General features: G+C 55.1%; 1 protein-coding gene across 2 annotated transcripts in view; it reads left to right on the top strand.

Annotated features, from left to right (window-relative positions):
- OLFM1 (olfactomedin 1) overlaps positions 1–19,542 on the top strand; it is a 37,461-nt gene extending 17,919 nt beyond the window's left edge. For both annotated transcript variants that reach the window (XM_041726872.1, XM_041726871.1), the window contains exons 3-6: positions 2,556–2,711; positions 4,637–4,856; positions 12,223–12,329; positions 17,804–19,542. In XM_041726872.1, coding sequence (XP_041582806.1) covers positions 2,556–2,711; positions 4,637–4,856; positions 12,223–12,329; positions 17,804–18,478 — 1,158 coding nt within the window. In that variant the 3' untranslated portion in view covers positions 18,479–19,542. The remainder of the gene's footprint in view (positions 1–2,555; positions 2,712–4,636; positions 4,857–12,222; positions 12,330–17,803) is intronic.
- The last annotated feature ends 300 nt before the right edge of the window (positions 19,543–19,842 follow it).

The raw sequence follows: 19,842 nt of genomic DNA, 5'->3' as shown, positions 1-19,842 counted from the left end.
GCCCTGACTTTGGAAGTGTGGGCTTTGGAGTCAAGCCGGGCTTTGGATCGTGGCTGACTGCCGTGTGATGGTAGACAAGGTGCTTGCCTTCTCTGAGCCTTGGTCTCCTCTTCTTGCACAAAATGGGGCTCGAAAGAATGTTTGCTTCCCAGGGTTTTATAAAGATCGAATGGAATAAGCGCCACGATGGAACATCGAGGGTGTTCAGTGAATATTAGCAAGTGTCCGTTCCCCTGAGGCAGGTGTGTGTGCTGCACGTGGCCGCCCCTCCCCACTTCCTGTAGCACCCGCTGCCACACCGGCAAAGCCTGGGGAGGACGGGGTCACTTGGCAGCTGTGTGACCTTGAGCTTGTCGGTTGGCTTCTCGGGGACACATCCTGCGGGAAAGAGGATGGATGGCCAGGGCCAGGGTCTTCTCCAGGGAGGACACCCACCTGGGACTGGTTGTGCCCTTGGGCCCAAGCATCTGCTTTATGAGCAGCCAGAGAGGGGGGTCCTTGCTTAAGTTGGGACGGACAGTAGGAAAATCTGCATTCTGTATTAAGAATTCGGGATAGCTTGGCATCTTAAGCATTTGTTTTCTAAATCTTAAATTTAATCTTCTTTGAAATGCCTTAAAAGCATTCCTTCTCTGGCAAACAAGAAGCCCGTAGCACTGCGTGAGGCCCCGGTTGGAGGCTGAGACAGAGCCGGCGCGGACCCATCCGCTCGGCACACGGAAGCCCTTGCTCTTGCGGGTTTTGCCAACACATCGAGAATCCTTTGTCTCAGGAGGGGAAAAGGGTCTTGACTGGAGCGGCCACTTCTGTTCCTCCTCCCATCTTTGTGGCTGCAGGAGGCACTGAACACATTAGGCAAGGCCATGGGCTGCGGCTGTAGGAGTGAATAAAGCCCCAGTCCCCTCCTGCTCCATGTTTCCTGTCCAGCAACGTGGTTGAGACAGATGTGTGGGTCACTGCTGGGCAGGCATTGTGCCAACAAGGTGACGCTCTTTCCGAGTGGTATGCGGCTGCTTCTGGCTTGGCACATGATGGAAGCCTCTCTGGAGGAGGTGACGTTTGGCTGGGCTGTGCTTTGAAATATGAAGGGAACCAAAAGTCACAAATGTTCTCAAAGGAAGTCCTGTGGTCATTCGCTGTGACAGAACCAGACAGGTGCGGGGGGGGGGGGGGGGGGGGAGGGGCAGGGAGATAGAAAGTAATAGAACAAATATTTTCCAGTTCCCCATAAAATGACTCAAGAGACAGGATCAGAGTGCGTCAGAGTCACCCACGTGTTGTATTTTACATACCTGGATTTTTAAACTGGATTTGTGTGTCACTTTTAAATAACGAGCCATAAAAATCCCAGGCATTTTAAAAATGCTGCAATGAGTAATATCGGTTTTTCTCCTACTGAGAAGCCTTTCTTTCGGTTGCGCTCTTACTTTGTTTTATTTGCGGGGGTGGAGGATGTACCGTAAGTGGTAGAAACCGCACTGTCATCTTTTCACTGACCGAGTTGAGCTACGTGTCACACCCAAATGATTCTGTTCCTGAAAGGGAGAGGATTTTCGAAGGCAGCGAGGAACCAGAAATGGGAGATTTGCTTGTGCTTGTGAGGGTAGCTGCTTCGTCCCTGGTAATTGGATGAGGTTCTGAGAAATGACCCAAACGCCACCGCACAATCCTGAGTTCCATCCGCCTCCCCACCGCCCCAAATGCATGTGCTCAGAAGCACAAGCCAGTCTCCCAAAAATAAAATGCATTGGCAGGTGGCTGCATGAAAACTGTTTTCCTTTTAAGCTCTCTGGAATCCTGTTGAATATTAAAGTTCCATCTTGAGGCGAGACTCAATTCAGATCCGCCTGCAAAGATGTAAAACAGCGATTCTTCATTTGCTGGGTGATTGATTCCTGACTCTATGCTCTGAATGTGTGTGTTTGCAGAGCAGTCATCTACCTATGATACCGTGGGGCGTGATGGATGGCACGCAAGATGGGGACAAGGGTTGATGCACAATCAGGGGGAGCAGTTTCCTCGTAGCCTGGCTCCACGCTCCTGCGATCAAGCTTCATGGCAGGACTCCAGTGAGATTTAGGGGGACAGGGAGCCTCCACCAGGGGTGCAGGGAGCCCGACAGCACTATTCATCCTTGTTGGTTTTTATGCCCACCTAACCCGTTTCATCCTGCAGAATAAAGAGACTGAGACACAATACCATCCCCCGGACAATTAAGGAGGGAAAAAAAAAGGTCACCCAAAGCCATATACACCTGGAGCTGTGAGCAGGGAGGACCCGGGGCTCCTGTTGCATCCCTGGCTGTGAGAGCAAGCATTCTGGAACATGGCAGAGGAAATGTTTACCAAACCAATTTGCTCTGTTTGGGGAGTTCTTGGTCATAACACTCCCCGACGCTGGTGATTAACTGGTAAATAATGCATGGGCCGCCTCTGGTTCCCAGTGCGTCGGCCACATGGAAAAAAAGGTCACTGTCAGGTATTAAGAGGCAGATACGACGGCGGGCGTGGGCGCCTGTTGCCGCTCCTTTCCTGAACCTGTTGTCTTTTTGGCAGGTGCAAAACATGTCTCAGTCCATAGAGGTCCTGGACAGGCGGACTCAGAGGGACTTGCAGTACGTGGAGAAGATGGAGAACCAAATGAAAGGGCTGGAGTCCAAGTTCAAACAGGTGGAGGAGAGCCATAAGCAACACCTGGCCAGGCAGTTCAAGGTATGTATCCTCCCCCTCCCTGTCCTTTCCTGCCATCCCCTTCCCCTCCAGAAATAGAAACTTGGGGTAGGGGAGGAGCCCTGCAGAAATTGCCCTTTGCCTTGAACACGGCCTCCATCCTTGGGAATGGAGAGGTGGGCTGCCCTCACCCTGGTTTGGCAAAAGGGCCCATGAAAGGGATGGATGGATGGAGCAGTGGTTTTCAGCTCCCGTTAGCTTCTCAGGCCGGGGTCCCAGGACCTGGCTTCTCAAGCCAGCGCACAAATGAGCTGGGAAGGGACATGACTGGTCCTTGTCATTCTGCAGCTGCTGTAGGTAAATCACATTAGCCAAGGATTAACTTAATTGATTAGGGCCATTTCTGAGCAGGGATCACTCAGGGCAATTTTTCACATCTGACCTAATTTAGCTATGACAAGGCACACTGTAGATTTGCAGGGAGGAAAGAGAGAGACACCAACATCTTTCTCACTTCCTGGTAAGTGGTTTTTGTTTTCGTTTTTCTTCTCTCCGGGTAACTCTGGACATTAAGGCCAGAGTTTGACCTAAAATTATATATACATATATAGAAATATGTATATATATGCTTCTAGTTTGCTCAGCTTCAAAATGATCAAATTGAAAAATTATATGCACCTTAATTAAGGTATACATGCATGTTAATTAGCAATCTAGCCCAGATATAAATGAACAGGTCAAATTACACAGCCCCGCTTGACTAGAAATTGCTGATGCTCTGTCTTCCTGTCCTTTTTATGCTAATGTTTTCCTTTGATGTGCTCCCTGCATGAAGCAAGAACTAATCCGCTTTTAAAAGCGATACATTATATAGACGAAACGGCAGGCTAACGAAGTAATAAATCTATATTATAAATAAAATAATGGCAGGCCTGATCCTCTTGAGGAGCAATGAACCGATTGCTCACGTTGGAGGCAGGTGAACATGTTGTCCTTGCTTCTGACACGTCATCGTGAATTATCTCGGAGAGAAATTTCGACCCGCCTGACCAAAGAGTTTGTGTCTCTCCCTGAAAGGCCAGCATTCCCTTCGCCATGGTAGATTCCAATTCCTCTGAAGACGGGGGCATCTTTAGCCACCATGGGCTAGCTCGTCTTTGCAGGCACTGTCCACGCAGGCGTCTCTCCCAGTTCCAAAATTTGGGGCCATATGGCCCCAGGGGAGAAAAAAAGCAACCCCTGGCATTTGACCATGCTTTAATTGCATTATGAATTCCACCAGGAACTGTGAGGGAATCTCTATAACCGTTAAAGCCGTTGGTTTGGACTAAATCTGGCAATGAAGTGTGATTTTTTTTTTTAAGTGACCATGAAAATATTTGTCTATGAATGGCTGTCTGTTTAAGGCAGGCTAGTGAGGTAGCTCTTCAACGGTATTTCATTTTCTTGCTTGCAGGGCTAACTTAAAAGAGTTTTTTCAATGCTGCAGTGACTGAAGAAGCAGTCCACTCCCATGTAACCATGAAAGAGGGTCAGAGAGCTTTTGCACCATGCATTTTTACTATTATTTTCCAATACTTAGCACCATATCACTAAGGAACCTTGAACACAACCAGGATCCTCTTTTGCATGCGACTGTAGATGCATTCCATGGATAGTTTGAAACCCTTGTCAATGCATTTTTTGAAAAAGAAAAAAAAAAAAGAAACTTTGTGTGTGTGACTAAAAGCATGTAACCTTAAGATGTTGCATTCTAAACTGACAATAAAGACCTTTCCCAAATATGTTGGTGTTCTGAAGACTGGTTAATATGCTCTTCTAACTCTCTTGGGCCAGAATACATGAACCCATAAATGAAACAGGAGTGTACACACATGCTCCCTCGCCCGGGGAGAAGCCAGGCCAAGGAAGGGTGTTGCAAGTTTTTGCACGCAGAGCACTGAACCCAGCTTATTTTAACCTTGCAGGCGATAAAAGCGAAAATGGATGAACTTAGGCCTTTGATACCTGTGTTGGAAGAGTACAAGGCCGATGCCAAATTGGTATTGCAATTTAAGGAGGAGGTCCAGAATCTGACGTCAGTGCTTAACGAGCTGCAAGAGGAAATTGGCGCCTATGACTACGATGAACTTCAGAGCAGAGTGTCCAATCTTGAAGAAAGGCTCCGTGCATGCATGCAAAAACTAGGTAGGACCAGAACCCTGCGGGGCCATGGCGCTGCACCTGCCACCTCTGCTGTCGTGCAGGCATAGGGAGTGGTGCTGAAGTTGGACAGCGCCCGCCTGGCTTCTGGGAGGCCCTGGCCGGATTAGGGCTCCTGGGTAGGGCTTCCGCTTAGGAGCGTAGGTGGCACTCACCCTCAGCCACTGACCCACCCCGTGCAAAGGGCAGCTCACCGACCCCATGAAGTCACACATCTGGAAAAAAAAAGCATTAGACGCCACATACCATCTGTATGTGTGTGTATGTGCGCGTGCACACGTGAGTGCCTGCGTCTGTGTGTGTGGTGGGTGAGTTTAGGACACAAGTTTAATAGGGCTGGAAACATACATCTCGGATTCTCTCCAGGTTGGGAACAAGGGCTGACGAAACTCCCGAGATAGCAGATCATGCGTAGTTTGGATACACAAGGAAAGAAAATCTGGTCACGGCGCCGTAAGAGGACTGGCCATTCACAGCGAGTAAAAGCATTGGTCCATCCCAACAGCTTGGATGGAGGGAGCCTCTGAGTCCATGGGCTCCTCCACCCTGTTGTTGCTTTCTGGGGGACGCCCCCCCCCCCCAGATTCTGGGCTGTGTTTGAATTCCCGCTCACCTTATCAACATCCCTGTTGGTTGCTTTCACAAATCTTGACTTGTTGGCATCTGAGCCCACTCTTCTGGCACATTTCAACCTCCAGTCCATTCTTAGATTTTCATGTGAAGACTAGCTGGCACTTCTCACCTCCTGTTTTTTGACACCATGGTTGCTCATGTTCATACTGTATATTTCTTAGGATACCTTGGGGTAATTTTTTGGGTAATTTTGGTTTATGAAGAAGTTGCCCTTAGGTTTTATCTGATATTCTAACTTGATTCCCTCACCTACCCCCACCACCACACACCCCAAATGCCTTCTTATCAACTTAAAATGTCCCAGAGTAGTAAATACTTTTTAAAATCCCTGGTGCCTGAGGTGAAAGGGAGAGAACATCTGAAGGGCAAGGAAGTAGTCGGCCAGCCCCCCCGTTGGATGGAGGAGGTCTGCATGTCCAGCTGGTCTTGAACGCCATTGTAGGCCTCCCAGCAAAGGCAAACACTCGAAAGTCCCCCAGACCCGAGGAGGACCATGAGAGGCGTTAGAAGTTTAATCTGCTTTAACGTGGGCACTTCTGCTGTGTCACACAAGGGATTGTCTACTGCGTTTTTCCAGTGATGTGCTTCATGGAGCCCCAGTCCTGGCGTGTCAGGGGCCAGGGGACCTGGGATGGCCCCCAGGAGGGGTTGGGGCCGAGCAATCTCCACAGCGCTTCCCGTTCTGACATGCCAGGGGTCGGTGTGGGTGTTTAGAATGTTCACAGTTACGGGGCTATCCTTATGACTACGGGTTATGTAGTTATTTCCATTGAGCACAGGTTGGGGTTTCTACTTAGAACTGGTCTACGCTGACCACCTCTCTCGGTCCAGACCCCCCAAACACCCCCACCCAGGGGTCTCTCTCTGCCTCTGAAGAATCCAAAGGCGGGGGTTTATTGGTTATCTTATCCCCTCCCTGGGATACAGACTGTGTATACCAGTGAGAAACTGAGATGGGACCTCTGCACTTTCCCAGTAGGCGGTCAAGGAGCAAAGCAGAAATTCTGAGTGGAAAGTTTTAAACACCCAGAAGCCACAGGCCTCTCGAAGGGGGATGCCACCCCGCTTGGGACGAGCAGCCTTTCCATCTGTACCTGGCCTATTTTTAGAAGCTGCATGAATTTTCCTTGCAGCTTAGGATCTTGGGGCTTTCACACAGTTACCCTTGGGGCTGCTGAGATGGTTGGTCTGGGAGTAAAGAGAGAGGCTGACTCCCAGGGGCTGCATGCTCTCCCACCGGAATGCAGCCGTGTTTTCTTGCCTGTGTGTTTCTTTCTGGAGAAAAACCTGGTCTTGTAGGTAGACCTGCTGAGCTGGGATCTGCAAGGAGCCTAGGGATCTGCATTTAACTAGCACTTGGGGGATTCAGATGAATGCCAAAGCGTGAGAGCCCGGAGCTACAGCAGGCAATGTCGTAAGGTAGTGAAGCGTCACTCTGCAGCCATGGGACTCTCCCCAGGCCCTGACTGTCTCCAGTGGCAGCCACCTGTTTATCTGTACAGTGAAGGTAGAGGAGTCCCCGTGCCATGGGATTGCCGTGTGAGTCCAGGGATGCCTCATATCCTGGCACATCCCCTGTGCCCAGCAGTTTGATAGGCAGGCAGGTAGGCGGGCAGGTAGATATAATGGGTCCATAGATGGACAGACAGGTGGGTGGGTAGGTGTGGGGGTAGATAAGTAGGCAGATAATACATTGAACAGTAGCTCCTCCCTCTCCCGAAGTCTCCATTCAAGTTCAGTAACTGGAGGACCACATTCATCTCCCATGGATGGTTGATACAGTTTTTATTTCAGCTTCACAAATGGGCAGCACCTTAGCAGCCTGTTTGCTTGCTTGGAGGTCCCCTGAGCATAGAGCAGAGGAGCCCGCCTCCTGCACTCTGGGGCCCCCTCCCCTCTGCACCGACAGCTGTTCCAGGGGTTGGGGCCCCTGCAGGATGTAGCCTCCTCCTGGTAGCCTGCCCACCCACCCACCCCACCCCCCATCCCGCTCTCTCAGAGCCTTGGCTCCTTGATCTGAAGTCTCCTCCCCGGTGTAGACGCTGAAGCTCCCCGCAGAGTGCTTTCAGTGGGTTCCCTCCCTGTGGCCACCTTCTCTTTAGGTTAACATGACGGATAATTCCTGATCCCAAAACATACACAGGGAAAAAAGAAGATTCTGTTTGTTTTCTGTTTCTATTTGCAAAGATTCCTCTATCTATGGGATCATATGTTTTTCCCAGATGCTCAGCCGGAAATGACTCTGAAACTCCATTTCTAAAACTGGAGGTGAGGCTCAGCATCTCTGGGCATCCTCTGCAAGGAAGGCAGCCTCTGACCACTCCCCTGAGCTCCCCTGGTTTCCAGACAGGGGAGTGCCAGAGCTGCCTAGGGACCCTGTCCCCCAGGCTGGGGCATGAGAGTTCACTGTCACCCCATGGAGAACCTGCCGAGGCAAATGACCCAGAAGCCCAACTGACTGAGCCAGAGACTCAGGATCGAAGGCAAGATGCTGTTCATACACCAATATGCTCTGAGCATCTCCTGTGCCTGGTTAGCTTCAGGCCTCAATATTCTTGTCTGTACAACGGGGGCAGTGGGGTGGGGGAAGAGCTGAGTTTTAGCTGAGTTACACCATCCTGGGTGGAAAGGAAGTGCCCTGACACCCAGAGCCCCGGCATCAGAACCTCTAGGAGTCTCCTTTCCACTGAGAACACAAGTGAATGAAGCCCGGTGGGCTTCAGCCTCCCCACCAGCCCAGCATCCCCGTTGATAACCACCAGCGTGTAGACGTCTCTCCAGTTTAGGTGTCAGGGCAGGGTGCTTTGCCTTGGTACAACATCCTGGGTGCTCCTTCCTGGGGGAGGCAGGTCTGAAGGCTCCTTCCTCTTCTCTAGCCCTCGAGATGCGGCAGGTTCAGGAAGGCAGAGGGATGGGCCCTGACCTGCACCCAGGGGCCTGGAGGGGCTGGGGGAGGGCGCGGCTGGCATGGGTGATGATAAGTAGCACAAGTGGGTTTTGCATTCAGTGGAGGATCCAAGAGCTGAGTTTGGGATGCCCCCGCCTGTGGAAGCCCCCATGGGAAAGAAGCAAGCCCACACCTGATGTGCCGCTCACGTTTTGACCTAAGAGGGATCCTGGCAGGGCAGGCTTCCCCTTCTGAAGTCCTCCCAGGAAGCACTCGGAGTTGTGCCTGGTGAGGGGTCTCCTGGTGCCGCTCCCAGGCTCTGGGTCCGTGTGTGCAGCTTGCGTGAGGTCTGCTCCGTCCTCGGGTTGTTGCACCTGCAACACACCTGCAAGGACGTATGTCTGCCCAAGCTCCCAGCTTTGCACTAGTTCCCAGTCCACCAGGGATAAAAGCTGGGACCAAGGGAGAACAGAAGCCCAGAGCCCAGACTGCCTGCTACGGGGCTCTGGGCCCCTCACTCTGATCTGTGCCCTGGTCCCTTGGTGGGCTTGCCACCCTGGGCCTGCTCAGGGCTCCCTGTGGAGACTGTCCCGTCTGTTGTTCAGAAGTGGATTCCTTCTAGGAATAGCAAGAGGTGAATGATTTCATCTGCAGGGCACTGCTTTGTCCCGGCTCCTGGCTTTGCAAGGTGTCCTCCCCACTGAGACCCGTCCTGTGCTCTGGTCCTGGGCTCTCAAGGGCTGCCAGGCCCTCCCAGCTGGGAGCGCTGGCCCTGGAGCTCCACCTCCTTTAAGCTGCACCTGCTCAAGGTGCAGCCTCCTCCCCTCCTTACGCACATCCTGAGCCCTCGTGACGGAGAGGGACACTTTCCTGAACTGAATGTGCCAAGACTTCTCCATGAGGCTCTGCCATGGGGCTTTTATAGATCCTGTTAGCTCCTGAGGTCTTGGCAGAACCAGTCTGGACAGAGAACCAAAAATAACTCCCTGACTCAAGCCGGGGGGGGGGGGGGGCGGGGGGAGGGCAGCCTGCAGCCCTGTAAGCCCTGGAGACCTGAGCCTGCAGCCAGTGGTTGGAAGAGCGGGGCTCCCAGGCCAGCCAGACCCTTTTCTTTACACTCTGATCCCTCCAAGGGGCTGGGGAGGCTGGTGCTCTGCCCGTGGCGCCAGGAGCACCGGAGTGAGAGGCAAACTTCAGCCCTGGGAAGGCCGGGGGCTGGCGCTACCTCAGAGCCTCCCCCTCCAGATCATACCTGACCTGCAACCTGTGTCCCTGCGTTGGCCCAAAGCCCCCAGTAGGCAGGACGCAGTGGGGCAGGAGGTCCAAAGCAGCCCTGACACCGACTGTTCTCCACATCTTTATTCTGAACCCATGGTCGGGAGAGCAGCCGCTATGTCCACTGAGCATCAGGCACCCTTCTAGAAGCTCCCCCCACAGCTACCCCCTGTGCTTATGGAAAAAAGAAACTATCTGTGCCAGAGTTGGAGGAGGGTGACCCTGCGTCACCTCCCATCCCCTCTGCCGGGGTGTGTGGGGAAGGACAGACGTGTGAGGGTTTTCTGAGACGTGAATCATTTTACCTTTAAGTACCTGGGAGATGATTCACTCGCTCGTTCATGGCCAATCCCGCAGGCGGAGCCTTGAGGCAATAGTAAGAGTGCAACAAGCTTGTGGCCTCGGGCAGCAAGACCTGGACGCAGGGGTCTGAGGCCCCAGGAAATGTGTGGTGGCCAGCATGAGTCAGTGAGGACCAGGTGGGTGGTGTTCCAAAGGCAGAGGCATGGGTTTGGGCCAACGATCCAGGACAGGTGGGAGGGTGGGTGGAGGGGCCTGCCAGGTGGAGGAACAGGCTGGGCAAAGGCATGGAGGTGGGAAGGGCCAGGCATCCGAGTGGAGCTGGGGTGCTGGCCCACCATCTTCACCTGCCAGGTGTGATGTGGAGGACAGACATCTGGTCTCCTTCGGAGAAGTCATCTAGCACAGGGGCTGTGGCTGCGCAGACTTGAGTTGGCATCACACTGTGTGGCACCTGGTCCCATCGTGTGCTATTGGATGGAAAACCCACGGGCCCACGAAGCTCCCTGAGCCATGACACCCCTGGGGGTGACGGCACCTCCTTCCAGGCTGCCAGCAGGACCGCTGGCCCCTGGTGGCTGGAGGTGGCCCCTGTCAACATCTCCCGATTCCCACCCCAGTTCAGAGAAGCTGCTGTCTCCCGGAGGCAGCCCGGAGTCCCCAGGTCATAAGAACCAAGAGAGCGCAGGGGTCACCAGCCCTGACCACCTCCTTGGTCTTCCTGTCCCTGTAAATGCTGCAGACCCCTGAGCCTTCCTCCATCCCCTTGTCCTCCCACAGACAGGAGCCCAGCGAGCTTGCTGGCATTCTTAGCAGGGACCTGGCACGCCTGCAGACATGCCACCAGCCCCACGAGCCATGAGTTCTGCCAGGAAACCGCGGGCTGTGAGGGGACCATATTTATGTGGGAGAGCACACGATTGCTCCTGAAAGTGGCACAGACAGGAAATCTGGAAAGTGGGGAGGGATAGGCTGGTAAAAATAGGTGTGGACCGAAGACAGCGGCCACGCGTGAGCAGGGCGGTGCCACCGACAGGGATTTGGGTGCAAAGCCAGCCCCGCTCCTACCTGCACCTGCGGACAGCTCTTGTCCCTCCCTGCAGCCTCTGTGTCCCCCCACCAGCACGAGGAGATGGGGAGACAGGGACCCCAGGCACTGGGCTGGGGTGTTGGGGGTCTGTCCTGTGTGATGATGCTAATGCTTTAAGTTCATAAACAGAGACCAGCTTCTGAGGCCCGGCCCACCCTTTGCTTTGTGGGATTATCCCAGCTAAACGGTGTCCCCGGGTTAAGTCACTGACAATCTTCTGAAAGCTCCCGGATCTTCCAGGGACCTTGCTGAGTGCACTGTGTCCACGTGCTGATCCGGCTGCCATGGTGCAGGAACGCCTTGGCTCTCCAGGCTGGGGCTCACTTATCCTGGAAGACCTAAGTGGCAGTGCACAAGGCTGGTGTCGGGCGGGAGTGGAGGGGCTGGGCTGGCAGGTGCACCGAGCAGGCCGGCGGGGCTGTGGGAAGGGCGCTGGGCAGGGAGCACTGGATCCCAGCCTCTGCTGTGTCCCGTGCTGGCGTGGCCCTGAGTCCCTCCAGGCCTGCGTCTGTGATCCGGTTGGGGCTGAGGCCGCATTCGAGGCCCCATCTGTCCTGCTGCCCTGCTCGTCCGTCAGTGCCTCGGGAGTCCCTGCCTTCTGGCCGCAGGGTTCCCCCAAGCAGAAGGGACCTTCTCCCCCTGCAGGGGACGCTCTCAGGGTCTCCAGCAAAGGGGCGGAATTGGCCTTTCCCCTACTCCGGTTCTAACTGGCTGAAGGGTGCAGGCCCGGGGGTGCCTCCCAAAGAGGTGCCTCAGGAACAGGTGGAGCCCTGCCCGGGGCCCTGCCTGGAGCCTAACAACCTGGGGACCAGGGATGCTCTCTGTCCTGCAGCCTTAGAGGCTGGGGCGGCTGCTGTGCCCACTGCCCAGAGAAGGAAACTGTGTCCTAGCGAGGCTGGTCCTCCACATGTGCTGCTGTAGCACCTCCACCTCCACCTCTACCCCCAAGGCCTCTCAGGACAGAGGGCATGAGGCCGGGGGTGCGAGGGGTGGCAGGGCGGCTGTTCCTCCCCCTCCCTGCCCAGCCTGGCCTCAGTGGCTCTGTTTGGGGGAGGAGGGGGGCTTCTCTGGCCTTTGGGGCTGCGTGTGTCACCACATCCTCCTGCAGTGGATGGTCGGGGTCTGGCCAGAGGACTCACTGTCCTGTGCTGTGCACTGTCTTCCAGCCTGTGGCAAGCTGACGGGCATCAGCGACCCTGTGACTGTCAAGACCTCTGGCTCAAGGTTCGGGTCCTGGATGACAGATCCTCTGGCCCCAGAAGGTGATAACAGGGTAAGTGCCTCCTGCACCGAGCCCAGGCCTAGGTCTCCATCCCCCGAATATCTGGCCCTCACTTCAGTGCCCACCTACCTGGACACCCACTCAAGCGTTTGTGGCTTGAGCGCAGCTGGGCACCCCTGGGGGTTTGTTCCCCGCAGCTTCAGGGAGGGGCTCAGGTACTGGCTGAGGTCACAGACCACAGGGGTGGGAACCGATATGGGAAAGATGGTAATTGTCAGGACAGGTGGACCCCTGCAAACCGTCTCCAGCTGGAGAACAGGGGAGGGGAGCCAGAGTCTGGCTCTGCATCCGGGACCTTCCAGACACTCCCAGCCCCACCTGTGCTCCAGGAGGAGCACCCATTAGGAGCCTTTCTTAGTTTAAAGGCATCTCATTTGTGTCTCACGTGTTACTCCTTTCAAGGCTGATGGAAACCCGTGTTCCCCTTTGATTTAGGGAAGAGACCATGTTCTTTTTTCCCCAGACATTTCCTCCCTGAGTAAAAAACTCGGAAAAGGAAAGAAAAGTAGGGCCTGGGGTGTGACCTCCTGGGAGCCTCCCTGGGGTGTGGGGGAAGGCCAGCCGGCTGAATGCAGGGACGCCATCTGGGCCATGTGTCCTCTGGCCATGCGCCCTCTCACTGGCTAAGCCCCGGGTGAACTCGCCACAGTCTGGGGTGACTCCTACCCACCCCCTGGTTTTCAGGGGCTTACAGGATGTTTACAAACTGATCACTTTAAAAAAAAAAAAACTACTCTACTCTTTTTCCGGGTGGGATTCAGAGAGGGACTTCTGGGCCTTGTCTGGAGGACTCTTACTGGGAAGGGAAGGGTCAGGGTCACTTCCTCTCTCCCAGATTTCTGGTCTCTGCAGCCCCCCTCTCCCACTGCCAGGCCTGCTGGGCAACAGGAAGCAATGTCTCTTGCATTTCGGACTTGAGGTGGCAGCTCACTTTCTCTTGGGACGTTGGTGGGCGAGGGGCCGTGGCCACGGGCCCTCTGGAGGCCCCTGATCTGTGTATCTCCCCTCCTGCCCCCAGCGCAGGCAGGCAGCGCAGCGCCTCTCTGGAGCTCATTCCAGCCTGGGCGGCAGAGGATACTGGAGGGCCCGACCCAGGACTGCAAACCCAGGGTGCGAGTGCAGACAGGTGTTCATGGGGTGGTTTCTTTTTTTTTTATTGGAGTTCAATTTGCCAACATATAGTGTGATACCCAGTGCTCATCCGTCAACTGCCCCCCTCAGTGCCTGTCACCCAGTCACCCCATCTCCCCCACCTCCCCTTCTACTTCCCCTTGTTCGATTCCCAGAGTTTTGTCACACTCTCTTTTTCCATTCATGTTCTCTCCTTTCTCATAGGGTGGTTTCTGTTTTATGTTCTAAGTGGGGACAGTTAGCTGATGCTTGCTAGTTCTGTGACCGTCTAATGGGCTGTTATCCCGGTTGGTCTTCCAGTCCACACCCTCCCGGGGAACCCCGGCTCTGTTCCGGGTTTGGTGACGGTGAGACAGCAGGGCTCTGTGCTGGCACAACTAAGCCTTTCTGTGTGCGCATTGATAGTTAACATGAGAGAGGCTGGTGGTAGTGCCCCAATGCACGTGCCTGGCCCTCAGCGGAGCCCTCTGCCTGCCTGTCCAGGTTGGGCCTCCAGTGACCCTCCGGTCACCTGCCGGTGTGGAGGTCAGTCACCCTTACCTCTGCTGTTTGATGAGAAAACCCCAGTCCAGTATCATGCCCACGGTCCTGGGAAAGGCTGGTCAGTGGTTTCATTAACAAGTATCTACAGCAGGCGCCAGGCTCCAGGCTAGGCACCCCCAGACTGCCCCCTGCCCCCCTACCACCTGCAGGCTGCCTGCCCACCACGCATGCCCCACATACCCGGGCCCAGGCGCTTGTGTCCACATCCAACATCACACGCAAGCCTCTGGCCCCGCTGCCAGAAAGAGCACTGCTCAGATCTCTTTTCAGATCCCAAGTATCGGGGCTCCTGGAAGGCAGGCTATTTGCCTGCCCCAGACAGGGAGGATGTCGGCTCACAAAGCTGTTGAGGGGTGGTGGATGCTCTTGATAATTAGACACCTGTTCTCTGCTTGATGACTCCATCACCCTCCAGAAAAGGAGGCCCTGGTGATGGATGGAGCCTTTGGAGAAGGGGCAGCGGGAGGAGGCTGTCATGGGAGCTGCCTGCAAGGGAAAGGGAGGAGCTCACTGGTGGGGACACTGAGCTTCGGGGGCCTTTGGCAGCTCTGCCCTGCAGCCCTGTGGCCTGGGCCATTCTGAGCCGTGTGCTCAGCACAGCCACATCCCGCTCCCAGCCCGCGAGGGACACGTCCCCCGACCCCGCCATTGATCTGGAAGAGAGCTGTTTTGTTTTGATCTTTTTTATTCTCCCTCCACACCTAGGAAACCAGTAACTTGCTCCAAAGGGAAACAAGAATCCACGTCAGCTTCGGGGCATGCTGCCTCAGGGGCGTGGTCAGAGGCAGGGGGTGCAGGGCAGGGGGTGGGGGGCAGGGAGCGCCACGCAGAGGGTTCCTGGTGGGTGCCCGCCTCGGAGGCCGCGAGGAGTGGGTACGGCCGCTGCATCCCCACACCTTCCCGATGCCTTTTCACTGAACTGCCACAACTAGGTTAGCTCAGGCTCCCTTTGCACCCTTCCTTCCTCGAGTCCTTTATTAAGCACTAGCTGTGTGCCTGGCTCTATGCTGGACTTTAGTGTCCCTCTACCATGTCCAGAAGCTGCCTTCTCTCAGTGGTAACTGGTCCACCTGCTTCTGATGGCACTGATGCCAGCCTGTGCCCCCCCCCCGAAGACCCCCTCCCCTGACTCTGCCTGTGGACCACCCTTCTGGAGTCCACGCCACCTTCCCTCCCGTTGGCTGGCTTCACCGTAGATGTCCCAGGCCAGCTGCCAGAGAGGCCAGGCCCTCTGTGCCTATGTCGCTTCTCTTAAGACACCACTCATTGGATTTAGGGCCCACCCTCATCTATCCTGGGATCCTTCATGACATCTGCAAAGCTCTCTTTTCTAAATAATGGTCATATTTACAGGTTCCTGAATGTGGACATATCTTCTGGGGGTGACCAGTCATCCACTACAAAATTGAGACCTTCCTGCCTGGGGGTGCAGGGGAGTCTAGGAAATGCCCTCCAAGGAGTGAGCTTGATCAGTGGAGGTGGGAGGCACCAGACTGGGGGTGTCCGAGCCAGGGACTTGGCCTGGCAGGTGCAGAGGCAGCCAGATGCTGCACGGAGGAGCCTGGAGCTGAGGGGTCAGGTTCATAGAGGAGTGATGGTCTGGAGTAAAGTTCTAGAAGGTTCAATCAGGCAGCACCAGGCCTGGGGAACAGTCAGGACGTGACAGCATCACCAGGGCAGTGGGGCCCAGGTCAATAACAAGACCGCTCAGGCACCAAGCCAGAGGGTCCAGCCTTGCCTGCACATTGGCATCTCCAGGAAGTTTTAACCAACACGCATACCTGCCCCCATCTCTAGAGTCCGATCCGATCGTCCTGGGAAGTGAGCGTGCCCAGGGGCTCAGAGGGCCACCAGGTTCCAGCTCTAGGAGTTTAGATATGGGGGTTCTGGACGAGGCCGGGGAGTTGGGTGAGGCCTCCTGGGGGTGATGGGATTCTGTGTGAACTTGGGACTTGGACGAGAGGGGAGAATGAGGCATTCCAATCCAGAGATCGGAGTGAACCCAGAGGGGGTGCCTACTGGGAAGGAGGGGATCCCTTATCTCAGGGTCCCTCAGGGCTGCGATGGTCTGCCTTCTTTTGTGTCTTACAGCCACAGGCCAACAGCTGTGGTTGTTAAACACTCAGGGCCTTGTACTGATTTCCCCTCCCAGCCTAAATTGCATTTTCCAGAAGCCTTGTGCCCTACGTCCAATTTGCTAATTTCCAGGGAAAAAGAGACAGTTTACAAATCCTGAGCAATTCGGTGCCCATTTCACCCATCTCCCCCACCCCGGGAGGGAGGCACCAGACCCTGGGGGTCCCCTGTGTCTCAGGCCTACTCGTGGGGGAGGAGGTGTTTGCACACATTCAGGAGTGCTCTCTGTGCTGAGCGGGAGAGAGCCAGTCGCTGCGGGCATGGGTCAGGGGAGGGCTAGAGGGGGCAATGTTGGAACCCCGTCTTGGAGGAAGCAGTGAGCTCCCTGTCTCAGGAGAAAGCCAAGTGGAGAGACAGGAGGGTGTGATCAGGGCCTCCAGAGCCCCCCCGCAGCACTGTGCTCGCCCATTCTAATCCGAGACCCGCATTACCGTGGGCTGGTCTGTGGGGGCTAAGGGTAATAAAAGCCTCAAAAGAGACCTAGTTTTTTTTCGTTTTGTTTTTTTTTTTTTTTTAATCTCATTAAAAACAAAAAGCGCATCTGCCTCTCAGCATCCAAATGGATGCCTCAGGAACAAGGTTAGGATTTTTTTTTTTTTAAATTTTTAACGCATGTCTAATGCTGTGTCTGAAAGCCCAGCATCCGTAATCTCTCCCGCAGCCAGCAGAGCCTTGATGGATAAAGCAGCTGTCTTATTGCCAGACAGATGCACTGGGGATGGCGTTAGCCCGGCAGATTTTCCTCTGAGTAACTGCATTGCTTTCTAATTTGCTCCCATATTGGTTGAAAATGACTAAAGCGTTTTGTACAAAGTCTAGACAGTTTTCAAGTCAACTGGCATTTAAGCAATAATCGGAAATCTCTTCCTCTGTAACCCCAAACGTGGGCCACCTCTGGGTTTGTTATCTTGGTGACTTGTGACACTCTGGGCCATGCACAAAACCCTCATTTCTCTTAGAGTGGAGGCCCCCGGGGTTGAATGTGATAGTGATGCCAGGTGCTGAGCCCCACATGCCATGTTAATGCCTTTCTGCCCCGCAGACGCGGGCGACCCAGTCTGGGCCTCAGTGACAGCCTGGTGGGATGAGAGGCCCTGTCCTGGCGCCCTTGGCGATGGGTCCCCACATCACAGGAGCCGCCTGGGGCTGCGAGTGTTCTCCTCTTCCAGCACCGCTGTCTTGCTGGCTCTGGGGTTCATACACTGATGGCGTTCCTTCCTTCCCCAAATAAGTGTGAGCACCTGCTGTGTCCTTGGCCAGGGAGAGCGCAGGGAACCCATTGCCTGGGCACCGCACAGGCAGAGGGGGCCCAGGGGTGATTCTCTCGCCACCCACTTCCCTGAACTGTGGACTCAAGGGCTTGGACCCCCTTCACAGAGTGTGCTTCTCATCCTTTCCCTAAACTGGGCCCTCCGTTCTAGGCAGGGGAGCCGGTCCTATCCCCTTGGACAAGTGCCCTGCGGGTTCAGGGGAAGGACATGACATGACGTTGCCTGTCTTCGTTATCCTCTCCTGGTTCTTTCTTCTTCTCATAGGGTCAGGCCGCTGCCGAGCTAATGAAACGGAGTCTGAAGAGGGGAGGCTGGGGGGAGAAGCCCCGCACATGTCCCCCTGCCTTCCCCCCAGAGCCGCTAATGGGTGTGCTCTCTCCACAGGTTTGGTACATGGACGGCTACCACAACAACCGCTTTGTCCGCGAGTACAAGTCCATGACCGACTTCATGACCACGGACAATTTCACATCCCACCGCCTCCCGCACCCCTGGTCTGGCACGGGACAGGTGGTGTACAACGGCTCCATCTACTTCAATAAGTTCCAGAGTCACATCGTCATCAGGTTTGACCTGAAGACGGAGACGATCCTCAAGACGCGCAGCCTGGACTATGCCGGCTACAACAACATGTACCACTACGCCTGGGGCGGTCACTCGGACATCGACCTCATGGTGGACGAGAACGGGCTGTGGGCCGTCTATGCCACCAACCAGAATGCCGGCAACATCGTCATCAGCAAGCTGGACCCCGTGTCCCTGCAGGTGCTGCAGACCTGGAACACAAGCTACCCCAAGCGCAGTGCCGGTGAGGCCTTCATCATCTGCGGGACGCTCTATGTCACCAACGGCTACTCAGGAGGCACCAAGGTCCACTACGCCTACCAGACCAACGCCTCGACCTACGAGTACATCGACATCCCCTTCCAGAACAAGTACTCCCACATCTCCATGTTGGACTACAACCCCAAGGACCGCGCCCTGTATGCTTGGAACAACGGCCACCAGATCCTGTACAACGTCACCCTCTTCCACGTCATCCGGTCTGACGAGTTGTAGCCGTCTCCCGCCCGGGAGGCCGAGGGTCTGGGTCCTCACTCACACGGACATTCCTGTGGAACGGCTGCCGAGATAACCTAACGATACTAATCATACTAATTTTGGAAAAAGCAGCAGCAGCGTGGGCTCCGGCACCGTGTGGTGGTGGCGTTATGTCCGTGCACCTCCGGTTCGAGTGAGAGGGCGACACACTTGGGAAGAGACCCCCCACACACACACCCCCGCCCTGCCCCGTCTTTGCAGCTGGAACTGCAGTCCAGAGATCCCTGGTCCCCCTACCCTCTGCCCCCAGCCGCTCCCGCCCAGCCCCCATTCTGGTCAAATAACCTACAAAAGTAAGGCAACGACTGTTGGCCCGTTCTCGCCCGAGAACAACCACTGTTAGGTCGCATGGACATTCCCCTAGATCGCGCTCAGCTCTGGTGGACGTGCCTGCTGTGTGTCATCGAGGGCCCGCGGGCCGGCCGCGCTCGGCGTCCGCAGGGGCCACCATAGGCTAGTGGGACTCATCTCATCACAGCTGCTGTCTCTCGACCGCGTGTTGTGTCTTAGCCGAGCTGCACTGAGGCTCCGCGTCCCCATGGACCCGTGTCTGGCGCCTGCTGGACGTGGCGTGCACGGCGGCAGCACCCACCTGTTTGAGCTCGCGTCCCCCGTAGATATACTGTGCCACGTCTGTCTGTCGTTTCCTTGAGGTGGTAGCTCTGTGTGTTCAGTTTTTGCAATGAATGTCGTAAATGCCGTGCCGTAGTTTGGGGTTAATACGTGGATGGTTTTTGTTTCCAAAAAGACAAAAAAAAAAAAAACATTTTTTTTTTCAGTGTTCACCCTTAGAATGAGGTTATCAAGTTCATGTGGATAATAAAGGAATTACTCTCTTCTTGTTAAATTATCTAAATAATGTAACTGCGGATAGGAAGGGCTTATCTAGGGAAACCGAGTTTCCACTGAAAGAGGAACGAGCCCGAGGCAACAGCGCGCGGAAAGTACAATCCTCAGTGAAAAAGAGGGGAACTTTGTACCGTCCCGTTATCTAAGGAACAATAAAGATATTAGGAGATGTCTTCGCTTTGCTGGTTGTTTCTGAGGTTTTAAAGATGACAGAGCCCTCCGGAGCCCGGGTCCGGGTGGGCGTCTCCTGAGAGGCCACGTTTGGGACACGTTCTCCACTGGGTCTCTGACCCACATCTCCCGGAGGCCAGAGGACCAGCCTGGGGCTCTGCATCCCTGGGGTGGATCAAACCCGAGGCCACACCCCCGGGACCCCACCTCACACCGCCATGGGGTCTCCCCCAGGGCACCTCTGGATGAGGTCTGGGACAGCCACCTGCAGAAAACGTCAGCAGAGGTAAAGCAGGCCCTCC

Source organism: Vulpes lagopus, chromosome 12, assembly GCF_018345385.1.
Source record: "Vulpes lagopus strain Blue_001 chromosome 12, ASM1834538v1, whole genome shotgun sequence".
Lineage (NCBI taxonomy): Eukaryota > Metazoa > Chordata > Mammalia > Carnivora > Canidae > Vulpes > Vulpes lagopus.
The sequence above is the reverse complement of the archived record's forward strand: the minus strand, read 5'-3'. Positions and strand labels throughout refer to the sequence as shown.